Here is a 22,129-nt window from a genome sequence, read left to right on the forward strand (position 1 = left end):
GTGCAGTGATGCACTAAGCCTGATCACAGGCATTGCTTTGTCCCCGCAGGTTACAGTGACAATGGACGCGGTAAATGAGCTGTGCACTGCAGAGGCGACAGAGAAGGCTGTGCAGCAGAAGCTGGTGGCTAAAGGAAACTCTGCAACACCAGCCTACTTCTCAGTTGTCCCTCTGACTGTGGGAGAAATTCCAATTACTATTACTGTTTTTGACAGAGTTTCTGGGCACGGTGACAGCATTAGGAAGATCCTCAATGTTGTGGTAGGTATAACTAGTTGCGGGCAGACACTTCACGAATATGTGTTTCTCCTCAAACATACCTTCACTGTGTGTGGAGCTCTTGCGGAAGGAGTAAAATCATTGAAACAAAGCTGAAAGCAATCTCAGGAAACCTGTTTCTCACCAAGGACTGAGCTATAGCATGGGGAAGAAATTTAACCCTGTAGTGGCTTGTGTGTAGTTATATGGAAAGGATTGCTCCCTATGGCAAAAAAGTATCCTTCTAACCATGACATAGCAACCACTTCCTTCATGCAGTTAGTGCCCATCTTACCATCTTTAACTTCTAAGTTAACTGCTTCATCAACATTTATAAAAATTATTTTTTCCTTATGAAGCCAAAATGGAAGATGTCCATCTAGCAATGTTTGAGAAGGCAATACTCTCTGCTGTCATAAAGTTAAACCCTATTTTATTCTTTTTAGTTAATGGATCTTCAGTCTTAACAATTGCATAGGTAAAACACATACAGGCGAAGATGTTGTATTGATTATTTAATACCTTAGTTCTCTTTCAAAATTAGGAAAAGGAGGAGCCTTTTAGAAAAGATTACTTTTCAAGAGTCAACATTGATTGGCACAGACCCATTACAGCACCCGAGTAACCCACTGAGGACTACTTTCAATCCAATGAAAAAGTGCAAAATATAAATGAATCTTTGCACCATTGATGTCAGGGAATAGCCATGTAGGTAAAGACAAAACATGGGACGCTGGGAATCTGCTGTTGTTACAGGCCATAACTTTTCTGGAGATAGACACAGTCTCGTCTCAGAGCTCAATGCTACACCAAAACACTAAAAGGGTCTGTAAGAATAGTCTTATTAAAATAGAAACTGTAGGAAGGCGGATGTGTGGAAATCAGAAAAAAAAATAATTTTAAGCTTTATCAACAAGATGAACTCAGAAATTGGTGGATTTCATAGTTGAGAGGTTTATAAAAGAGAGTCCCACTGTAAAATTGACTTGGACATCTTATAAAGCTGAGAATAAACTTTATTTAGATTCCTCTATTTAAAGTTTAATTTTTCTGGGGTAGTTTTGGTTAAAAGAATTTCACCCAGGGAAATATGTCAATAATAACGAAAAAAAGTCAGTAGAGTTCATTGCCATTTCAGCTGGGAGACTGAAAATCGATTCGAAGCTTCAGTTTTACCTGGAGAGAAATCTCACTCCAAAATAACTTATTTCTGCCACCTGCTGGTCTAGTGTAAGGGCGGAGATCGCAGCTTTCATGCAGCTTAATTTCAGGTGAGAGCGCTTGCAAAACTTTTGACTTTTTTTTCCTCAATTGTACAGGCTGAAGGTGTTCTACAAAGAGAAGAAGAGACCATTTTTATTAACAGTGCCTGTAAGTTACACGAAAGAACTAGATACAGATGAGGTTTGGGGTAGGGAGGGTGTGTGTGTAAAGCCTGATGTAAATATCTGATGGGTGATGTGAAATACTTCTTAATATATGAATGTTGCCTTGGTTGACCAGAACATGTCACAGATCTCTTCATCCAATACATAGCAATAGACTCTGGAAAGAAAAATAATTTAATTTTGAATGTTTAGAATCGCTTTGTATTACTTCTGAGTTTCAAGATAGCATTCTTTAAATATTAGGTAGGCATGTATTTCATTTGCTAAAGGGTCTTAAAGCCTCATTTCAAGTCAAAAAATATCGCTTATGATTGAAAATTAAATCAATTTAAGAAAAGTAAGCATATTTCTTTTCATAAATCTCCATTTAACCTTTCTGATTACATTTCTGCCATAATTGCCATCAAATGTGAGATGTTTAATGAAAAGCATGTTCTAAAATCACACTGGATTTTTTTTATGTTTAAAGGGTCTGGATGTAGATCTCTATTTACTATTTATTTGCAGTGAAGTCCCATACACTGGACCTGAACAGACCAGCTGATATGATACCAGGTTCTGATAGTCACGTGTTTGTTAGCCTGAAAGGTAAGTGTAATTTTCTGTCAATAACTTCTGAATAGGTGACAAGACATACACCCCTTTGTGCTGCTCACTCCTGGATGTCAAGTCTCCACTCACTCTAGTTTTTTCTGCTATGACTCATATGCTCTGTGCTACATGCCCAGGTTATAAAACAAAACAGCCCCAAGGCTGATTCAATATCTTTCCTCTTTCTAATTACTACTTCGCACTTCTATTAGATATAATAGCTTTATAGGGTCAACCCTGCCTCACTGTGCCCAGGCTAACTTTATGGGAAGGCCAGAGAAGGAAGAGTTCACCTTCTCTAACAACCCCACATTGCATGTAAGTCTGTAGAAATCTGCTTTAGCCTTCATAAATAAGAATGTCAGACTCTGATATGTAAGTTCTGTTTTTCTAAAGAGAAGATATATACAATCATATATTCATTTAATCAAATAGTTGTGTATATATATATATACTCAAGTATATGTATTTTTAAAAAATCTATTAGCAAGTACGGTTATTAATAATAAAAACATTTTTTTCACAGACAATGTAAAATAATGCATACTTAAAGCAAAGCATTCCATTTGAAATCCCTCTTCTAAAGTATGGGGTTGCTTGAATTCATCAAATGAGAAAACTGTAGAGAGGAAAAAAAACAAAACCCCCTGCACAAAATGTTTGGCACGATTAAGGCATGATCTTTTTGCCCTCTGTGGGAGGATTAGGTCTGGTTTGACAAGACTTTACCAGCCCAAACCTGAAGCACTGGTCTTTCCCCCTTTCCTTGCTTCCCTGCCTCCAGAGCCTCAGGACTCTTTCTTCTTCACTGCCCTAGCCTCCTTTCTGAAGCTTTCTTAGGGCTTGGCACCTCATCCTTGTTCTTCTCCAGCTTTACAAAGTCTTAAGTAGCTGAAAACAGTGTTTAATAATCAGAAGTATGAGGCCATGCTGGAATGTCAACCTATAGTTACTATCACCTTTCTTCACGTTATACTAACCAGCTTTAAATACGGTACATACTGTGGCTTGTGTTTTTACAACAGGGAATATTATGGACGAGTCTGTTGAAAATTGTCTTAGCCTCACTGGAGTTGAGAAACTTATTCAAGTGCCCACAGGCTGTGCAGAGCAAACAATGGTGAAAATGGCCCCTGCGGTCTACGCTATTGAGTACTTGGATGCCAGTGAGCAGTGGGTGAACTTTAATCCTGAACGGAAGCAGGAAGCCATTAACATGATTGAAAAAGGTATGCAGGAAAAAGAAAGAAAAAAAAAAAAAAAGAAGAAAAAACCCAAAAAACCAAACCAAACCAAAACCAGAGACCAATCCACATGGTCTTTGTTATCCTTTTGCACTGCACACTAATCGTTGCTATTTGCCAAAGGAGCGAGTATTGTCTTGACACAGCCGTGCAGAAATGCCTCTGACAATCTGCAGACAGACAGAGAACTGGTGAGGAGGATTTAGGAGACTAATTGCTTACATCTGACATTGTACAGGACTGACATTCCCAGTCCACCCTCTCTCTTGCCTGATTTAGAAGCAGAAAGTAAAATCTGAGCTGATCAATGTTGCTCTTCAGAGTAAATGGGCAGCAAAGGCCAGTTGTTCATTTCCTCCTAACGTAGATATGCAAAGTAGAGTAATAATGTCCTAAAAATGCTTATTTCTCCTCATAGTTCCTAGACAGTGCTTAGGATGGCCAGCTGGGATGTAGACATCTCTGCTGGAGATGTCTGTAGTTGGCAAGAGGCGTATCACTAAGGAAACTCCCAATGGTAATCATGATATTGACACTCTCTCCTCCACATTCCTATATTCATTACATGAGCTAGAATGACTCCAACAGCCTTGGACCAACCCAGGGAGTGAGTTCCCTTAGGGAGAGGAGAGCTGCAAGGCTGCTTCTTAAAAAGCTCACTCCAAGATGTGACCCAAACCTGGCGTTAGATGTCCAGCAAAGCCAGTGCTGCAGCACAGAAGGGGAGGTGGTCCAGCTCACAGGCACTAACACAGAGCTCAAGAGTTACCAGTGCTGTAGCAGGTGCAGCTGACCTTTCTGACTGTAGTGGTGTGTGCACGGCATAAAGCAATGTAATGCACCTGTCTTCACGACTGTCAGACAACATGTGACACACATTTCCTCAGTGAAAAGTAAGGGTATAAATATTTAAAACATGCTACCAGTTGCTGAATTGGAAGTCTTTGCCTATTTGTCTAAAATTGCCTCAAGTGACATGAGATCCTGCTGACAAGTATTTGGTGTTATCAGCAGCATTTAGTGCCTGTATTATGCTTTTATCAATTCTTATCGAAGTTCACCAGGATAGAAAATGAGTTGTGTGGCTGTGTACAGACTTTGTCAAGATAATAGCAGTCAAGTACAGAGGCCACAACTCATGATTTCTAAGCCTATGTCTGACCCAAGAGATACGGTTTTGTATATTTTTTGATTCCATGCACCATAAAGTCAATGGTTTGAAAAGTTGTCAGCAATGGGAAATACCTTTCCCAAGATTCATTATACAGAAAATGCTTTGTAACTAGATACCCGCAGTTTTCAGGTTATTGTCATGGCTCAATTAAGTCAAACAAGACAGATTGCCTTCTAAGCCTAGTGCTTTTTCTGTGCCAAAAGCCTGCTGACCCAGTCATTTCCTCCTTAATGTGCCCATCAACACCTCCATCTACTCTTCCACTAGTCAATACCAAACATGTACATGTTAATACAAGTGATGTATGAAAATGCCCAAGAAATATGTGTATTCTCTGAACGGTTATGTGCTGTCCCATTCACGCAGGTTATATTAGACTGCTTGAGTTTCAGAAGGTGGATGGTTCCTATGGAGCATTTAAAAAAACCCCTAGTAGCGTATGGTAAGTGTATATTTCACACTTTTGATTTTTGTTTAGGGTTTTTGTTTGTTTGTTTGTTTGTTTCTCAGATACCTCTAGTATCATTTGATGCATCAGGAGTTTTTTTGGGGGGATGGATTTTCAAAATCTGGTGGGTATGGTGTTGCCTATGTGATTTTGTCATGGATGTCAGCCATGTAAGTCTCTGAGCATGTTTACTCCTTGATGAAGGAGATTTATAGCAGGCCACTGATTGTTTTGCATTTGCCACAGAGTAGAAATGTTAATGCTGATGTTGAATGATGTCTCACTAATTCCAGTGCACTGTATTGAATATGAGTCCATGTACAAAATTAGTATGTTTCTTTTCCTGTCAATATACTCTTCTATAAATATATGCCAGCACAAGTTTGGATTTTTTTTTTTTTTTTTTTTTGTGCAGGTTAACTGCATTTGTTGTTAAGGTACTCACAAGGAGCAGAGAATACATTAGTATCCAAGACAGTCACATACGCAATTCAATTTCCTACTTGATTAATCAACAGCAGGCAGATGATTCATTCCATGACTATCACCCAGTATTTGACAGGAAAATGCAGGTAGGTCATCTGTATTTAGAAGAATCTTTTGCACATTTAGGGCTCCTAGGGATTGGAAGGAATATTGTGAGTTGTTGAGTACCAAGAAATGTAGGTAAAGAAAAGAAATCTGTGTTGTAAAATGAATTTGTTAAAAGGTCTGTTAAGGTCAGAGATGCATAGTTAGCACTTGACCACCTTCATTTTTTCACCCAGTCTTAGATAATTTTGCAGCTGACCTATGCCTCTAGAGCACTTGGAGAATTAATTCTGAGTGATCTTATACAAAAAAAAGTATTAATTTTATTAATGATCTTTATCAAATCACTAGTGAGGCTTTTACCCTAAGAAGCAGCTCAAGAACTGGCCAAAAAAGTTTTCTGCCCTGTGTTCATTCTGAGATACTTCTATTTCACATTTGCTTCAGGAGCTGTGCGTGGTAACTTTGTAGAGACTTAAGTCTTCACAAGCAAACAACCTATCTTCTCCTAATGATAAACATTTGGGGCTGAGTGAAGGAGAAAGTTGTTATCAGAGGTTGTTGATGATCCTAAGGTTATTGTTAAAGTAGAGCATGAGCAAAAAAAAAAAAAAATCACAAAGAAGAATAGGAATGAAAATGCAGACCTTCAGGGAAAAAAGCTGAGTACACTTTGTAGTTTAGTTTATCAAGATGAGGAATAAGAACTTATCTAGTAATGGTTTATAAATACCTTTACAGGAGAAAAGTTCTATGTGTTAGAGGGCTCTTTAGTCTATAGGGAGTAGCACAGAAACAAAAGAACCAATCTACTAGCACTTGGAAATTGAAGCTATGAATATTCTAATGAGAAACCGTAGGTTTTTAACTATAAGTTAATAGAACTAAATATTTGATTACCAGCTGAAGGATGTAGTGGTTTCCTAATCTCTTAACACAGTGTGATGCAAACTGCCATTGTAGAAGATATACTTTAGGTGGACGCAAGTTAGTGAGCAAAATTAAGGGTAAAACTACATAGTCTGTGGTCAGATGAAGGTCCTTGACTTCATGAAAAGTAATTTTCTAAACTTATTCATAGGAATATGCATGTACATTTAACTTTTCCTTTTCATGTTTAATCTTTCAGGGTGGCATTGGGTTAGCAGAAGAGGATTTGGCTTTGACAGCTTTTGTAACGATAGCACTGCAACAGACTTTACAGGTCTACAAGTCACCTGATGTGGTAGGAAGCCTGTCTGTCTTTAAGTCTAAAGGCTATTACATGATGGCATGTCCACCCTATTATCTGAAAGTACTGCAAAGGAGGAGGTAAAAGTCTGTTTATATTTGTGGTGGATAGGAAAAGATGCCACGGCCTAATGTATGACAAGGTGTTTCAGGCTATGCAGTCTATCATCAATGGCTTTAATCACTAAGCAAAAATTATTTAAAAATGTCTCTCTACTCACTACAGTGAAGTATTCTAATTTCCTAGTACTACAGTGGTAACAGTTAATAGGACTGACTGACCTTTTCACATGGATCCATTCTGTTTTCACAGGTACAAGCAGTTAGAGGAGCAGTGGCTTACATGAAAAACCAACTCTCAAGAAATACCAACTGTTATTCTATAGCCATCACTGCTTATAGTCTGACGCTTGTGCAATCTGATAGTGAAGAAGCCCGGTTTGCAAAAGAAAAATTAAGAGGCTGTTCTATTTTTGATGCAGGTACTGGTAACCATTTTTCCAAATTCAGTTAGAAGGCACTTTGCCTAATTGAAGCACTTGGAGCACTCTTATATGAACAAAACAAATTCAAGTAAATTATGACAATTTAATTTTATAGAAGCATATCTGTATATGTGCAATGTACTTAATTATTTAAATTAAATAAGTAAATATTTTCATGCTGAAAATTTAATATATAATTTGGTTAATTAATATCTAATTAATTATTATCACTATAAAGTAACAACTTAGCTTTGTGGAGTTTGGATCGTGATCTTATCAGCTGTTAGAATTGGAACAAAACTATGGTAAATAGCCATTTAACTTCTTTGCTTCCCTTGCTGCCTACCAAAGTTTCCACATCCCTGAAGTGCATTAAAAATAAAAAGTCCAAGCTAGCTGAGAAAGAAACTTTTGATGGGTAAATAGGAATGAACAACTACTTATGGGAGTAGTCCAGGCTGGTTTTGTGATTAAAAGGGAAGGTGCCTTTTCCAGCCCACCTGCTTTCAAAGCCCCCTGCCAGTTCCAAGTGCTTTGTTCCAGCTCTACATCAATCACATCTTTCCCCCAACCCAGTGTGTGGCCATGGTCAATGCTAAGTCAGCTGGTTGTGTGGCTGCACTGCCACATTATTAATTTCTCCCAATTTGTTTGATAAATAAGTTATGGGTTAATAGCCATAGTTTAAGCATAGAGAATATGCTTCTCCTTAATCATGGCTGAACTTATAGGCATAATTAATACTTTTCTCTCTTGGGGACCACCAGGCACAATGATACCACTCCATCAGATGGACATGGCTGTGCACTGGGATCATTAGACTACGATGGTTGTATAAGTCAAAATTGAAAATTGTGGTTTTCATTTTCCATTATCTCTGCTTCCCAACTGATTTGTTGCTCTCATGACAACATCTGTGTCTTGTGGTTCCTCAGCACTATGACATAAAATATCTACTGTGTAGAACAATAGTCTTTTTTGGACAATGTCTTTACCAAGGGGATTCAAGACTGAGTTATTCTTGCAGCAAAGCAGCAGCGCTCCTGGGGAAATGGCAACAATGCAGTCTCAGTGGAAACCACTGCCTATGCATTGCTTCAGACTTTGCTCCTGGAAGACATAGAGTACGCAAGGCCAATTGCTACATGGCTGACAGAAAAAAGGAACTACGGTGGAGGATACTGCTCTACACAGGTGCCTGACCAACAGTCTGGGTAGAGCTTCAGGGGGAGGGAAGAAAATGGAAACCCCATAAAAGCTTACTACTTCAGATTTGAAAGCATCAGAACAGTTAATCTTGAACTTCTGCGATGTAAGAAGCACTAAAGATTTTGGCTCATTAATGAAAAAGGTGCCCAAATAAAATGGTTATAAGCCAGCAAGGATTGTTTGTGTTTATGAAAACTTATTTTAATCGAAGGTCAGAGCTTCAGTGGTTTTAGGATTTTAATGTTAAAAGAAGAAGCTGGGAAATTAAAGGAATAGTCCATACAGTTAGGAATAGGCAGATACAGGAGAACTACAAAGCAGCAAAAAAAGATAAAACTGAAGAATAGCTCCAGGTGACCGATCATGTCATCTTACATATTGTTGAAATATCCTGTCATAATTGTTAGGTTTTTTGTATTTCTTTCTCACCTAGGACACAGTGGTGGCCTTGGAAGCTCTGTCAGCCTATAGCATACAGACATTGAACACTGCTTCCACAAACCTGACTGTACAACTGGGAACACCTGGAAGACAAAAAGACTTCAGTATTACTCTGACTGGTACTGATGACGCGGTTCAGAAGCAGCTAGAGGTACACAACCATCCATTGTTTCAGGCTTTGTTTCCTCAAACAGGACAAACATTGCGTCATCCGGCCAAGGTTAACCAAACATGACGTAGCTGGTTTATAGTATTTTTCTAATAATTTAATCTCTAAAACAAAATAATCTTTTTAAAGAAAAACAAAATCAACAGATGCTTAGCAGTACACTTTAGAGGTGCTTTTGTGCCTCTTCAGGGACTTTGGTGACAGGAGTCTCCCCCAGTAGTGAATAACAGCCAGGACCCTGAATCTTGCTAGGGAATAAGAAAGAAGGGAAATATTTCCCAGTGTGTTTGGGACCTGTGAAAATGTCAAGTCCAAACTGCAGAGGAGAGAGTGAAGTTGGGAAAATACGTATCCTGGGCCCCAGAATGGCAGAGTAAGATGCGCCAGCCCAGTACATTAAAAGTCTTCTGAGACCTGAGGTTTTGTAACTCCTCCCGTAGCTAAAGGTTTTCCCTACCCCAGTTTGGAGAGGTAAAGGCATAGAATACTGTCAAGATCACAGGAAAACAATAAATCAAATGCTGAGCAAAGACTAAATCTCTTTTTCTTTCCCTCCCCCTCCTTGGTTTCCAGTTTGAACTTGGAAGAAAACTTGAAGTATCTGTACACGGCAGAGGAAATGGGACAATGAGTGTAAGCTATAAATCAGAAAATCAGAGTCCAACTGGACTTTTTTTAATCCTTTTTTGAAAACGGTGAGAAATCACTTGCCATAGCTTCATCCTTTGTGTTCCTACCCCCAGATTTCTGAAATTTGGGGCCTACAGACTGCCCTGGTGGGTAGTCAATTTTTCCTGGGTTTAACTTTAAGTCCATGAAGTGTCAGTGCTGATAGAAGCAGCTGGAGTTTGTAAGACTGCTTTGTGGTTGGGAATGGAGAGTTACCTCTAAGGTCCCTCACCATTTATGATTTGCACATGGGACTTCTCCTGCTTGTACCCATGACTCCTATGCAACTGGAGTTTGTGCCTCTGGGAGACCGGTGTTGCTCTCCACACACTCATGTGCCATCAACATTTGCTGGATTCCTGTATGTATAAATCCCTTGTCATTTAAATGATGGTTTTAGAAGTTTGCTGTTTGTGTGCTCATCTTAGATATTGAAAGTGTACCGGTCTTCTGAGCTGAAGAACAACACGTGCAATGATTTGACTTTGACGGTGGAAATGGAAGGGAGCATTAAGTATGCCGGTGAGTGAGAAGGGAAGTGGCTGGGTCTCAAAGGTGGCACGTTTGGCCAGCTGCTAATGATACTTAATGGCTTTCCAGCCTTGGAAAGCAGGAATAGATGAATGAAACAAGGCAAGAGAGAGGCCTTTGAACTCTGCCCAGCTATTGTTTCATTCAGCTCATTAATATTTTTGAATAGTTTAATGACTATTCAAGTGACTGTAGGTACAGCGGGTGCCTAACAGATACACAGGTACCATTAGTAACTCTGTTACTGGAGAGCAAGGTAAACTCCCTTCACGGTGTTCCTGGCTGCCATAAGGGGAAAGCCCAGCTCAATTACCTGGCTAATAAGGGACCTACTATGTGTCCTTAAAAATTCTTTGGGACAGATCTGCCACAGGTTTTTCATGTGAGCAAGACTGTGTTTTCCATCCCCCAAAGTGTGCATTCATCACCCTCTCTGCTGATGTCTGCATTTTTTTTTTTCCGGTTTGAATACCCAACTTTTGGAAGCAGGGATTGTCCTTTACGTATTTATGCACAGCCTAAACCCCATTCTTAGCTAGATCTGTTGGTTGTTCTTACTATAATTAACTCTAAAATGTTAACTCTGAATGAATTAGAAATACTGCAGTGGTGTACCACAAACTTTCATAAAATCCATAGATGGCATGACTATCCACTGGTACTTACCAACATACAAAAAAAAAGATAAATTCCCAAATTTACAAATGAGGGTAAAATCCCAAATTACCAAGTCCTCAGTCAAATCTGTGCATGGCTGATCATGTCTGTCATCTCCAGAAGCTGCATACTCTGACGAAATCTATGATTATGAGGAGATAATTGCTGCAGAAAAAACCACATTTGAGCCACTGTCTGAAATAGAGTGGTTTGATATCCACAACAGAAGGAAAAGGGATGTGGTCTCTCCCAATAAAGCAGAATTGCTGCAGTACAAAGTCTGCGTCAGGTAAGTCTGCAAGATCAGCTCTTCACTAGAAAATGCATTCTTTTTTGTTTGTAATTCTTGTCTGCCACCTTCCTTATATCCACAAGGCTGGCACGCAGCCTGGTGATCTTCTCTGAGTATGCATACACTGTAAGCCTGCGAGATCTGTACCGTGGCAAGAGCAAAGGTTTCCACAGAATGTATTAGGTTTAGGTGGTTCACATTCTGCCCCATCAAACTCTGGGCAGACTCTGAAGCACCTGGATGGCTAATCCTTTGAAAGGAGTCTTTCATTAAAGAAAGTAAATACAACTGGAACACAGTAACAACACATTTACAGAGTTTTGTTGCTTACTGGAGATACGCTATTACTTTCTTCATAGTCATGTTCTGGCCTCATAAAAAAGAAAAAAATGTCTACTACTCTTGTGGGGAGGAGAGGAGGCAGAAGGGACATCTTGTTGCGATGATCAAGAAGCAGGCAAGGGTAGAGCTAATGAGAAAGAAATCCTCCCATGCAGAATAATGCTGAAACTGCTTGTGCTCTCTTTCACAATCTGGCAAGGGTTGAAGATGCACAAAGTGGTGGCTGCCCAGAGTTCTCCTTCTAGAAAGGTGCTGGGTGGCAGAGGCAGGTCTTGCTCCCCAACAGAATTTAGCCTTCCCACTGACTTCTGACAAAGCCTCCGAGGCAGTGGTCTTTATCCCCACTCCCAGGCAGCAGCATGAACAATAGCAGGGGAGGGCTGGAGCTACCCTAACTCCCAGGTTTCACTCCCCCTAGTCAAACATGTATTCTGTGAATTGTGTGCTGGCTGAAGCACCATTTTCCCCACTAATTGCTCTGTAACATTTATCAACTATCATATCCACTGTTCTGCAGAATATTGCTGAGTGTTAGGGTGAAGCTTAAACAATAATGTGAGAAGCTCGCTTTCTTGTAGTTAAGACACAGGAGAAAAACTGAAGGTACTGCCTACATCATCATACTTCTTTCCTGCACCATGGTACCTCCCTTATGGGTAAAGGAGGGTGTCAAATTAAAAATTTCTGAAGTATCACTAAGTGTATGCAGAATATCTTATGGCAAGCCACCCTATGTGAGTGCAGAACAACTTCATTTTCCAGCAACGACAAAACTACCTGATTTTTGAGAAGGTAGAAGCAGAAAAGACTGGAAGTCCAAAATATATGGCTAATAATGGATAGTTAGAGCAATGAGGACTTTTGTCTTGGACAGCAAAGGTGATGTAAACTTGACTTTCTCCATGAAGAATTTAGATGATAAACTCATTTCCTGTCTCCACTCTCCAGGTAACACAGAACAGACACTTGGTCAGTGCTGTTTACCTTCCCTATCTTCAACAGGGTTTTTATGGTGGAATGAACTGCCCTTTGAAGGTCATTGCTTCTGCCTATAAAGCAAGCCTAGATGACAAGCTCAGGCAAGACAGCTGGGGTTTGGATCACCATTTGACTAGTTTAGATTACTAATTTTGCCTCATGATTCTTAATGAGGTTAGCAGCCAATTTTGAAATTAAAATCCGCTTTGTTAAGTTAAATGGAGCAGAATGTTTTGTTTCACCATTAGCAAGCCTGAAGAGCCAAACTTTTCAAAGCAAGCTGGCAGTTCAGTGCAGATGTTCACTGCTGACGGTCTCCCCTATAAAGGTCCACAGGTTCCAATGCACCAAAGATGTCCCTGGTTGATCTCTCTCTGCTGAGTGGCTTGGAGCCTGACACAAAGGAACTTGATCAGGTTAGAAACCCACTTTTCTGTGTAATCTTTTATAGCCTTTTCTATAGAAAATGTGTCTTTTGAAATCTTTCCAAAGTCTACAGAATAAAAAAGAGAAAACATATTTTGGATAAATATATTTTCATTATTCTTGTTCTGATAAAATATTTGCTGACTATATACAAGAAATGGAAAGCTTGTGGTGAACAGAGCTTAGCCTTCTTAGTCTCTTGTAATAGAAATCAGGGCAAGGCTCAGCACGGCACTTAAATCCATGCCTGCCCTTAATACATGTTGCTATCCCCACTGGCACTGTTGTCTTGCAACATGCCAGGACAGTGTCCCCTGTGCTTGCAGGGGGGAAGGCAAGCACATCTTTCAGAGGTAGTTGCTGGCAGGGCACCATGACAAGGAGATGGGTCGCACCTCTCTGCAAAGATGGCTACAGAGTTTTGGGTTCTGGAACCTGCTTAGCTGGGGGAGGTTTGCCCAGGTTGATGCTCTCAGGGACTGTCTGCTTTAGGCAAGAAGAAAGAGGCCAGAACAAAGCAAACAGCTAAACAAAGTAAATGAGAATATAGAGGGTGGTAACAAAGGTGTTCCTGTTAGGCTAGGGTTTTGTTCTGATTTTTTTTTTGTTTGCTTTCCTGCAGTTGGTGATGTCTTCAGACCAGTACATTGAGCACTATGAGTACAAGGAAGGAAGGGTTTTGCTCTATTTTGGTGAGGTAAGTGAACCCAATCATTTTTCCAGTCTCTGTCATTTCAGACAGCATATATAGACTTTCTTTTAAACCTAGTCATAGTTTTTCACACTCAGTTGCCTTCCTGTGATTTATGTCATATATTGTTGAACACCTCAGATGAAAGAGGGCAGAGGGGAAGAAGGGAAACATGCACCTTCATCCTCTACCTTTCTGAGTTCCAGGAGATGTATTCCATGTTTGGGCTTTGGCTCCCCCCTAAAAAGAGAAATCCTTTCTAGCCAGAAGATGTTTTTCATCCAAGATTAACAAAATGTTAACTGCTGGTCCTGTAAATTCCACATGGACACCTTGTATGTGAAGTTCAGTATTTCTGAACCAAGATCCATATAGGGACAAACAAATGTAAACATTGAAACTCCTAGTTTCTTTGTGCATTTCCCCATATTTTGTATAATGACTGCACCCTACACCCACACGAGTTGCTTCACCTCCACAGGCAAAGCAGGAGTGTCCCTGTGGAAAGCACACATAAGGCAATGACTTTTTAAAATATAAGGCTATAGGCAAATGAAAAAATGTAAACGTTATTGCCGCTATGTGTGTCCTAGATAATCTGTATATGTAACATAGGTCAAAAACTGCCCCAGACTTTAGCATTTTACTAAGGAAAGTGTATACACTGGCAGCCACTGGTACAGCGTAGGCTGTGAGCATATATTACACCCTTTAATTATACCCGTGCAGGTGACTTTAGGCAAAAGCTGAAAAGTAAACCCCAAAGTAGTGATGACATGAGTCTGGATCAGAAAGTCTCAGGCAGAAAAGACCTGCACACATCTCACAGAACTGCCCTTACCAGGCTTAGCTCATCCACAACATCTCCCGATAAAATCATGGAAGGAAATGCCTTCTTCAAGTTGAGGCTACAGCTATCAGGATTAACTCACCTATGCCATCAGAAACAAGGATTCAATAGCTAGTACAGGCACAAATGAATAAGGAACTGACCGGGGAGAGTTGGTTTACTCAACATAACTATTGTTCCTTTTTCCTCCAGCTCACAAGCGGACCAGACCCGGATTGTATATCATTTGGGGCAAAGCAAATCAATCCTATGGGATTGGTTCAGCCAGGAAATGCCATCCTTTATGATTTTTACAACCCTGGTAAGGGCACAGAAAAATGATATGTAGCCGATTGAAAAATAGACACTCAAGAACAGCTCTAGTCTACAGAATGATGGTTTGGATGTAGTGTGTGAAATGACATGATTTTGTTGAGTGTTAAAATAACCTGCCTCTAATACTGTCTTCTACTACCATGGCTTAAGACCATCTAAATAGAGATCCTCTCAGGAAAGGTCTGTTACTGCAAATGGACTGAAAACACAAACTTTAACACTTGTGGATTTTTAAATCAGGTTTTCCGAGTTCCTGTCTCTCATGGCGCTTTTAAGCATGTTCCACTCACATTGTCTTTTTGGTCAGGCTGTCTTTCTAGGCGTCTAAGACAGAAAACCTTAGAGGTTTGGGTTATGTACTGTGCTTGCTGGAGGAACCAGTCTCTTCTCCATTCAAAGGAAGTTAAATGAAAATCATCCCCATTTGCCAGAGTTATATAAGCAATATTTGAAAATTAGGTCAAGTCTCTACTTTTCCTGAAGCTGAGAGATACAAGACAGTTTAAACTAGGTTTGTTTAAACCACTAACTATTGGTGATCCTATCTCTCTCTTCTGAAATAGCGCAGTTCTCACTTGCAGCTCTATGGTCTAAAGATGCTTTTAAGATGAATGCTTTTCAGAGGAAACAACAACAAAAAACCCTCACCCAAAAAAACAAAACCAAAACAAGGGAAGAGTACAACTTTAAAAGAAAATGTCCAAACAAAAAAACCCAAAACCCAAACTGAGCAAAACAAAGAAACAGGAAGGGGGGTGGGGGGTGGGGGTGTGTGTGTGGGTGAGAACCAAAAAAACAAAACAAAACAAAAAAACAACCACAACCCAAATAAACCAAAAGCAACAACCCAGGTTGTTGCCCAGCTGAAAGGCAAGGTGATGCCCCTACTCTGAGTGCCTAGGCTATAGGTCTTTGTGGACTGCTGATGCGCCCCTTAGTGCTCTGATTTCCCTGGACCAGGCAAAAGTTAAGCTGCAAATGTTGTTTCCACTGCATAGGCTTTTCCACCTGAGTTTTCTGAGACAAGCCATTTTATTTCTTCTTCACAGACAGAAAGTGCAGCGTGTCCTACAGTGCTCCCATGCACAGCGCCATGCTTTCAAAGTTGTGCCACGCCAGTGTTTGCCAGTGTGCAGAAGGTAAGGAATGATTAAATAGACTGGTCTAAAAGAAGACAGTTACTTCTACAAACAATTAACATAAGAACTGTGAAGCCCAGGAAGGACCATTACAATTATCCTAATGCATAATACAGGACACAAAGCATCCTCTAGTATGTTCAGTACTGAACTGAAAAAAAATTTAAGATATCCAGGATTTATTTTATAGTTGAGTGCAATGTATATATACATGTGCATACATACATAAAAGACCTCCACCATACCCCTAAGAAAGTTGTTCTGCTGTTTTATTCTATTCTCTGTAAATATTTCCTAATTTCCTAAATATCCATTCATTCAGAGACAGATATATCATTTATTTTCCTCACTCTAGGTCCCTGCCCAAAACAAAGATCAACTTTCAGTAAAGCCGTAACACAAACCACCCGCCTCAGTTTTGTCTGCTACTACCCTGTTTCAGATTATGGTAAGGCATGAAAGACAACTGTTGATTTTGTTTAAACATAGTTCTTTTTAGCAAGGATACATTCGTAGATTTATACGGCCAGACCTCTCCTGAAATGGGTAGGGTTTCTCTATCTGGCCTGGAGGCTGAGATGAAACAAAGCCGTGTGCTATCGCAGTCATCAAAGGGAAAAATAAAGGCCTCAGAAAGATGCAGTGGGATGCTGGGGGAAGGAAGCGCAGACAACATAATGTCACATGGTTTAGACCAGGGGTGTGAGTGCCACCATCCCCACCATCCCTAATGTTACAGGACGGAGATAAAGATCAGGCTCTGCATGCTATGCCATCGCTCAGCAACTCCTTCTGCAGAGCCAGGCAACAATTTTCCCCTTTGTTAATTTGCCTTCCTGGCCTCCCCTTTGAATGGGAAGTTGGAAGAGCTACTGAAGGAAAACTGGTTCAGCAGCTTTGCTAGGTGAGATGCTAACAAATAGACAGGGAAAAAAGTGAAAACCTAATCATATAGGATCTTCTTTTAAGAAAAATACAAGCAGAAATAAAAATCTAGAGGTTGTTGATCAATACCTGAGTTTCTAAAAGCATATCAGGAATACAGGATTACTACCCTGTTGTCTTTCATACCCTCATAATTTATGAATAGATGGTACACCAGCATCTGCATAAACATCTGGTAAAAGCATACCTATTTTTCAGGTTTGGGATGAAATCTTTTATTTCCATCTGACTTCACACAGTTGTTGTCTGTTGCAGTGTACGAGGTGGAGGTCCTCAATACTACACAGAAGAATGTTTTTGATTACTATGAGGGTAAAATCCACAGAATCCTTAAAGCCAGTAAGTATCCAAATGTTTGGCTCCTTTCATGGACCTGTAGGAAAACTGGGTTGATTGAACATTAGCCGGTATGAACATGCAGATGCCTTCTCTTGCTGTAGAAAGTAGGGTCAGAGATACTTCTATACTAGGCTTGCAAGAAGCCTGATTTCTTGCAAGGCTCATTTTGTGCAGCTACCTCACTGTTCAGTTCAGCTCAGGGGTAGTTGTTGGCTTTGGTTCACATTCAGAGCACAGGAGCATCAATCCTTTCAGACTAAACTAAACCAGAAGACTTATTCCAGCTGCATTTGGTCTATGCCTCTGAACTGGAGCTAGTTTAAGGTAAACCCTCCAAAAACATGCATAGAGTGAATATTAGATTTTCTGTATCTAATAGTTCACATAAAGTCTATAATAGACTACTGTTACTGATCCACAATTTTTTTCTACCGTACACATACACACTGACCTCTGTTTTGATACTAGATGAAGCTCTGAAGTGCTTGTTACTCTAGTAAATTATCAAGCACTTGCAATCCTTACGGAACAGGCTAAAAGTTGTCCACGATGACTTGTCTGAAGTCAGGTGAACACAGGAAAACTTCAAGAACTTCAGTTTAGTAATGGTGATAGAAAGGCTTCTTTGTTGCTATTTCTTTAGGTGCAGTGTAAAGATTTGCACTGCTCTTAGACATTTTTCAGGCCTGCCATCCCAGCTGTCCCCAGGTGAACTTTATCAGCAGCATCAGTGAAAACTGACACTCTTCAAAGTAATTTCTGGAGAGGATGTCAGGTGAGTTCTCAGTCTTCAGCCGCTGTGGTATCATGCGGTTGACAGTTTTGAGTTTGGCAGCCAGAGATTGCCTTTAAAAAGCAACTTCAAAGATTTTGAAATCTTCCCTGTCTGAAACAGAAGAATTAACTCCCTCAGACTTTGCCCAGGGGACTAGCAATGTCACACGGTACTTTATGGCACACAACTTGTGATCTGTGCCCAATGTTCAGTTCCTGTTGGAAAATCATGTCCACACTTCATGAGTCCAGAGACAGCATCTGTCACACCCAGGGCTTTCTGTATGCAGGGTTAATGATACCTAGTGATTACAGTACCATGATTGAAAGTTTCATTAATCCCCCCAGAAAACCTACAGGATTTAGATCTAGGCCCCTGTGCATTTGTACTCACAACTAGAAAAATTTTGTTTCTTGGCAGCTGAGAGAAGAAACATCCTTTGAACATAAAGTTGAAAGGAAGAGATGACTTCTCCCACTGCTACCTCCTTCTTTTTGATCCCTTTAAAATCCCCTTTGGTTTGTGCTATATGATGGTAGGCTTTCAGCAGGCTTGGGAAAGGCTGGGAAGAGGCATGAAGCCATGATGATGAAGAAAAAGCAAGACATTGCATCCATATCAGCTCACGACTGAACTAAAGTTATCTTTTGTACTTTTTGTGGGTGTTTTGAGTGAAGTTGGTCTCTGTTGCTGTCACCGAGGGTAGGTGAGAATTAGCAGGATAAATTCTCGTTCTCTAGACCCATGGCATCATTTCAGTATAAATCCTTCAGAAGACAGATGGAAACACTTATTTGGGCTTGGAAGTCAGCAAAAGAGAATATCGCAGATGTTCACTCCTCAGATTACTTTGATTATTAATAGAATTAGTGCATGTGTTTTGTATGGCTAACATATATGCTGTCTCACGATTCCTTTAGGGGAATAGCATGGCCTGTGAAAAACAGCACAGAATCCTTCCCCTCCCCCCCCCCCCCTCAGTTTTTTTTATTTACTGTTATATATTCTAAAATCTGAAGTAATTGTTTCCCTTAAATTCTGCTTGGACGCTTTGGAACATTATTATTTATTTTTTAATTGGAGCTTTAGAATTGGAAATTACATAATAACCTGTTAAAGTAATAACTCAAATGCTTATGATCCTCACAGTCTGAACTGTATTAGGCCATTTGTGAAGCATATGAACCAAGAAACACCATGGTAATTTAAGCACAACAAACCTGAGACATAACATCATCGTTTTGTCAAGTAGTTCTGACTCTTCTTTACATTCCTTGAACAAAATGAAAATGCAGTACACCGTATAGCATAGGAACAATAGAAAAGTCTTGGGTTATATGAGAAAACCTTCAGTATTGTATTATTCTTTGGAAAAATGCACATGTAAAACAGCATACAATACTGAAGAGTGACTTTTCTCTGGTCTGTAAGTACCGTATGTAAAATTAAAGCAAGTTTTAAGGAATAGCATAAGGTTCTTAGTGCTAGGTTTCACAGATTAGCACTCTACATCAAATTCTCTGAAATTTTATTATTGTTAAAATATTCTACTTCAGGTTTTTGTTCTACTCCTAGGGTTTAATTTTAAATACTAGACTTTCCACACTTGTAATATAATACTTTAGAGAGCAGAAGCTGCACAAACTTCTATTAACTGTGGAAGCTGTAGGAAGACTGGTATCTTACTTGTAATTTAGGCTGGTTTAACGTTGAATTTGTCACCACAGTTGTGCATGACAATTCACATTATAGTTAGAGAGTAAGCAATTAGAACATTGCTGTTATTTGATTTTTTTTTTTCCAAATGGACTTTGAAAACCATTGTTCTAGCCAAACACCACAGTATCCTCATGATACGTGGCTAGTCTGATGAATAAGCATCTCTCCAGCTCTCATGTCATTGCAGTACCTGAGTAGCTTTCTCTTCTGCCTTGGATGTCCAGTTCTGTAATGGAAGTGCAGCTCTTGAATGGAAAATCTTCTGGGCCAGAATCCAGACCAGAATCTTGCTAAGTTATTTTAATGTGGAGATCACCAAGTGCATGTCCTACATATCAGCTTCAGAGGAATAGCATAAAGGCTGTATCGGTGAAGTTCAGGTCAGGTGTGCTAAGGAGAGTGAGTTTTTAATACTACCTGTTGCATTGTTGAGCCTCCAGATGCTTGAATTTAGTTTGCTAGCTCTTAAGACCACTATGAGCTTGAGCAATCTGAAATATATGATAGCATGTTTTCTTTTTCCTTCGGCTTTTCCTCCAATCTTTGAGATTTAAACAAACTCCATAAGGCCTGACTGAAAGTTCTCTATAGCAAAACAGCTCCTTTAATAACTACTGAGGAGGCCAAGACAACCAGCTGAGACAGAAATGGCTTACTTTTTGTCAGGTAATGTTAAGGTAAAGATATCCTACCGTAGCATGGTCATTTATTCCCATGTCAAGCCAGAACCCCCAAGTGAAGTATTACCTTGCCTTAGCAGTGGCATAAATGATCACAAGGGGCTGATGTGTCCTGCGGGCTACGGTTCTATTCTTTATTAGAAAAATTCATGGGTTTTTTTTCTTCTCCTGTCACAGCTACTGATGAAAGCATCCAAATAGGTTCCCACCGACAGTTCCTAGCGCGCTCCATGTGCAAGTTAAACATGGTCGCTGGCAAACGGTACCTCCTCATGGGGAAAGATGGGGAAACTGTTGATTCCAACAACAAGTAAGTGCAATGGTTCCTGAGCAGCACTGGCTGCTATCAAGGAGCGTGAACCTCCAGAAAGCAAAGTGAGGAACAGATTTCTCAGGGATTGATTCTGCTGGCTTTACTAACGTGCAAAGAGTACCACTCTTTGGTGGCAAAAGAGTAGCTGTGGGGAACATCTGAGCCACCCAAATCTATTGGCTCATGCATCTGTGCAGAGCCTGGTTCCCACACTTTTCAGAATCAAAATCTGGCCCTGACTCCACTGGGTTAAAAACGCACAGCTAGAAAAAGAGAAAGGCAAATGCTACACAATTCCATCTACTGCAGATGCCTTACACAACTCCTGTGTTTGCAAAAGAAATCGGTGGGACCATGGCTAAGAGCAGTTCTCAAGTTTTCTGTTATATCAATGCATGCAAATAGCATATTCTTCTCATTTCTCACTGGCACACTAATGAAAAAACGGGAATTTATCTGAAGAGGAATTTAGTCTGACACCATCAAATATTCAGTGAGGAAGGCATCTTATATGATTCATTTCCCTGCACCGAACTGGAGAAAGTTAGTACCTCTGAGAGCTTCTAGGAGGGAGACTTTTTCAATCAAATTGTGAGCACCACTTCCTAAAACCTTGAAAAGTTCCCTCTCCCCATCTCTACATGACACCAAAGTGAGTGCTTAAGCCAGGGACCTGCTTCAACAAAGACATGCTAAAGACTGAAGGCTCCCAGCAGAGGTGTAACCTCTGAAGTCCTCTCCAGTCCAGTCATAAAATGCCAGAAGCTACACAGCTTCTGATCACAGAAAATTAGGAAACATTCTGGAGTAGTCTGCTGAAGCTAAACTCCCCTTCGCTGTGTCCCACTGGCATGCACTGGGGCATTTTGTACCACTCCAGAAAACTCTAAACTTAGTCCAAGCTTACCTGGTGTCACTCAAAATACACGTACAGCCAGATTTGTCCCAGATTAGCACTGATACTTCCCAAACTTTATCAAGTTATAAGCTCAGTTAACCTGCTGATGAAACTAGGTTTCAGGCAAGCTTCTTAGCTAGTATAACTCTGATCTCAGAGGTGCCTCGGTGGAGGGATGTCACGGGGATTACCTTTCCCATTGCTCCATGTCAGCAGTAACAACTCACCTCCTTTGCCTGTCCCACTTGCACCCAGGATGCAGTACTTCCTTGATGCACAAGCCTGGGTAGAGAAAATTCCGAGTGCCAGAGAGTGCCGCACCACTCTGCACCGGGAAGCCTGTGCTCACCTGCAGGACTTCATGAACATGCCTGATGGCCTCTGCCTCTTCTGAACGATCG

General features: G+C 40.3%; 1 protein-coding gene across 2 annotated transcripts in view; it reads left to right on the forward strand.

Annotated features, from left to right (window-relative positions):
- LOC308059374 (complement C4-B-like) overlaps nucleotides 1-22,122 on the forward strand; it is a gene marked incomplete at its 3' end in the record, with an annotated part of 46,169 nt that extends 24,047 nt beyond the window's left edge. Inside the window, exons 21-41 of one of the 2 annotated variants that reach the window (XM_080376596.1) lie at nucleotides 50-262; nucleotides 1,579-1,630; nucleotides 2,155-2,235; nucleotides 3,264-3,467; nucleotides 5,023-5,098; nucleotides 5,520-5,676; nucleotides 6,765-6,860; nucleotides 7,179-7,347; nucleotides 8,378-8,544; nucleotides 8,993-9,151; nucleotides 9,743-9,802; nucleotides 10,267-10,360; nucleotides 11,147-11,315; nucleotides 12,967-13,054; nucleotides 13,687-13,761; nucleotides 14,798-14,906; nucleotides 15,970-16,059; nucleotides 16,415-16,507; nucleotides 17,260-17,343; nucleotides 20,695-20,827; nucleotides 21,984-22,122. In XM_080376596.1, the coding sequence (XP_080232722.1) occupies nucleotides 50-262; nucleotides 1,579-1,630; nucleotides 2,155-2,235; nucleotides 3,264-3,467; nucleotides 5,023-5,098; nucleotides 5,520-5,676; nucleotides 6,765-6,860; nucleotides 7,179-7,347; nucleotides 8,378-8,544; nucleotides 8,993-9,151; nucleotides 9,743-9,802; nucleotides 10,267-10,360; nucleotides 11,147-11,315; nucleotides 12,967-13,054; nucleotides 13,687-13,761; nucleotides 14,798-14,906; nucleotides 15,970-16,059; nucleotides 16,415-16,507; nucleotides 17,260-17,343; nucleotides 20,695-20,827; nucleotides 21,984-22,122 (2,508 nt within the window). The remainder of the gene's footprint in view (nucleotides 1-49; nucleotides 263-1,578; nucleotides 1,631-2,154; nucleotides 2,236-3,263; nucleotides 3,468-5,022; nucleotides 5,099-5,519; nucleotides 5,677-6,764; nucleotides 6,861-7,178; nucleotides 7,348-8,377; nucleotides 8,545-8,992; nucleotides 9,152-9,742; nucleotides 9,803-10,266; nucleotides 10,361-11,146; nucleotides 11,316-12,966; nucleotides 13,055-13,686; nucleotides 13,762-14,797; nucleotides 14,907-15,969; nucleotides 16,060-16,414; nucleotides 16,508-17,259; nucleotides 17,344-20,694; nucleotides 20,828-21,983) is intronic. The other variant, XM_080376595.1, reaches the window with a different exon arrangement.
- Between the last annotated feature and the right edge of the window lie 7 nt (nucleotides 22,123-22,129).

This window comes from Falco punctatus (assembly GCF_963210335.1).
Source record: "Falco punctatus genome assembly, chromosome: 2".
NCBI lineage: Eukaryota > Metazoa > Chordata > Aves > Falconiformes > Falconidae > Falco > Falco punctatus.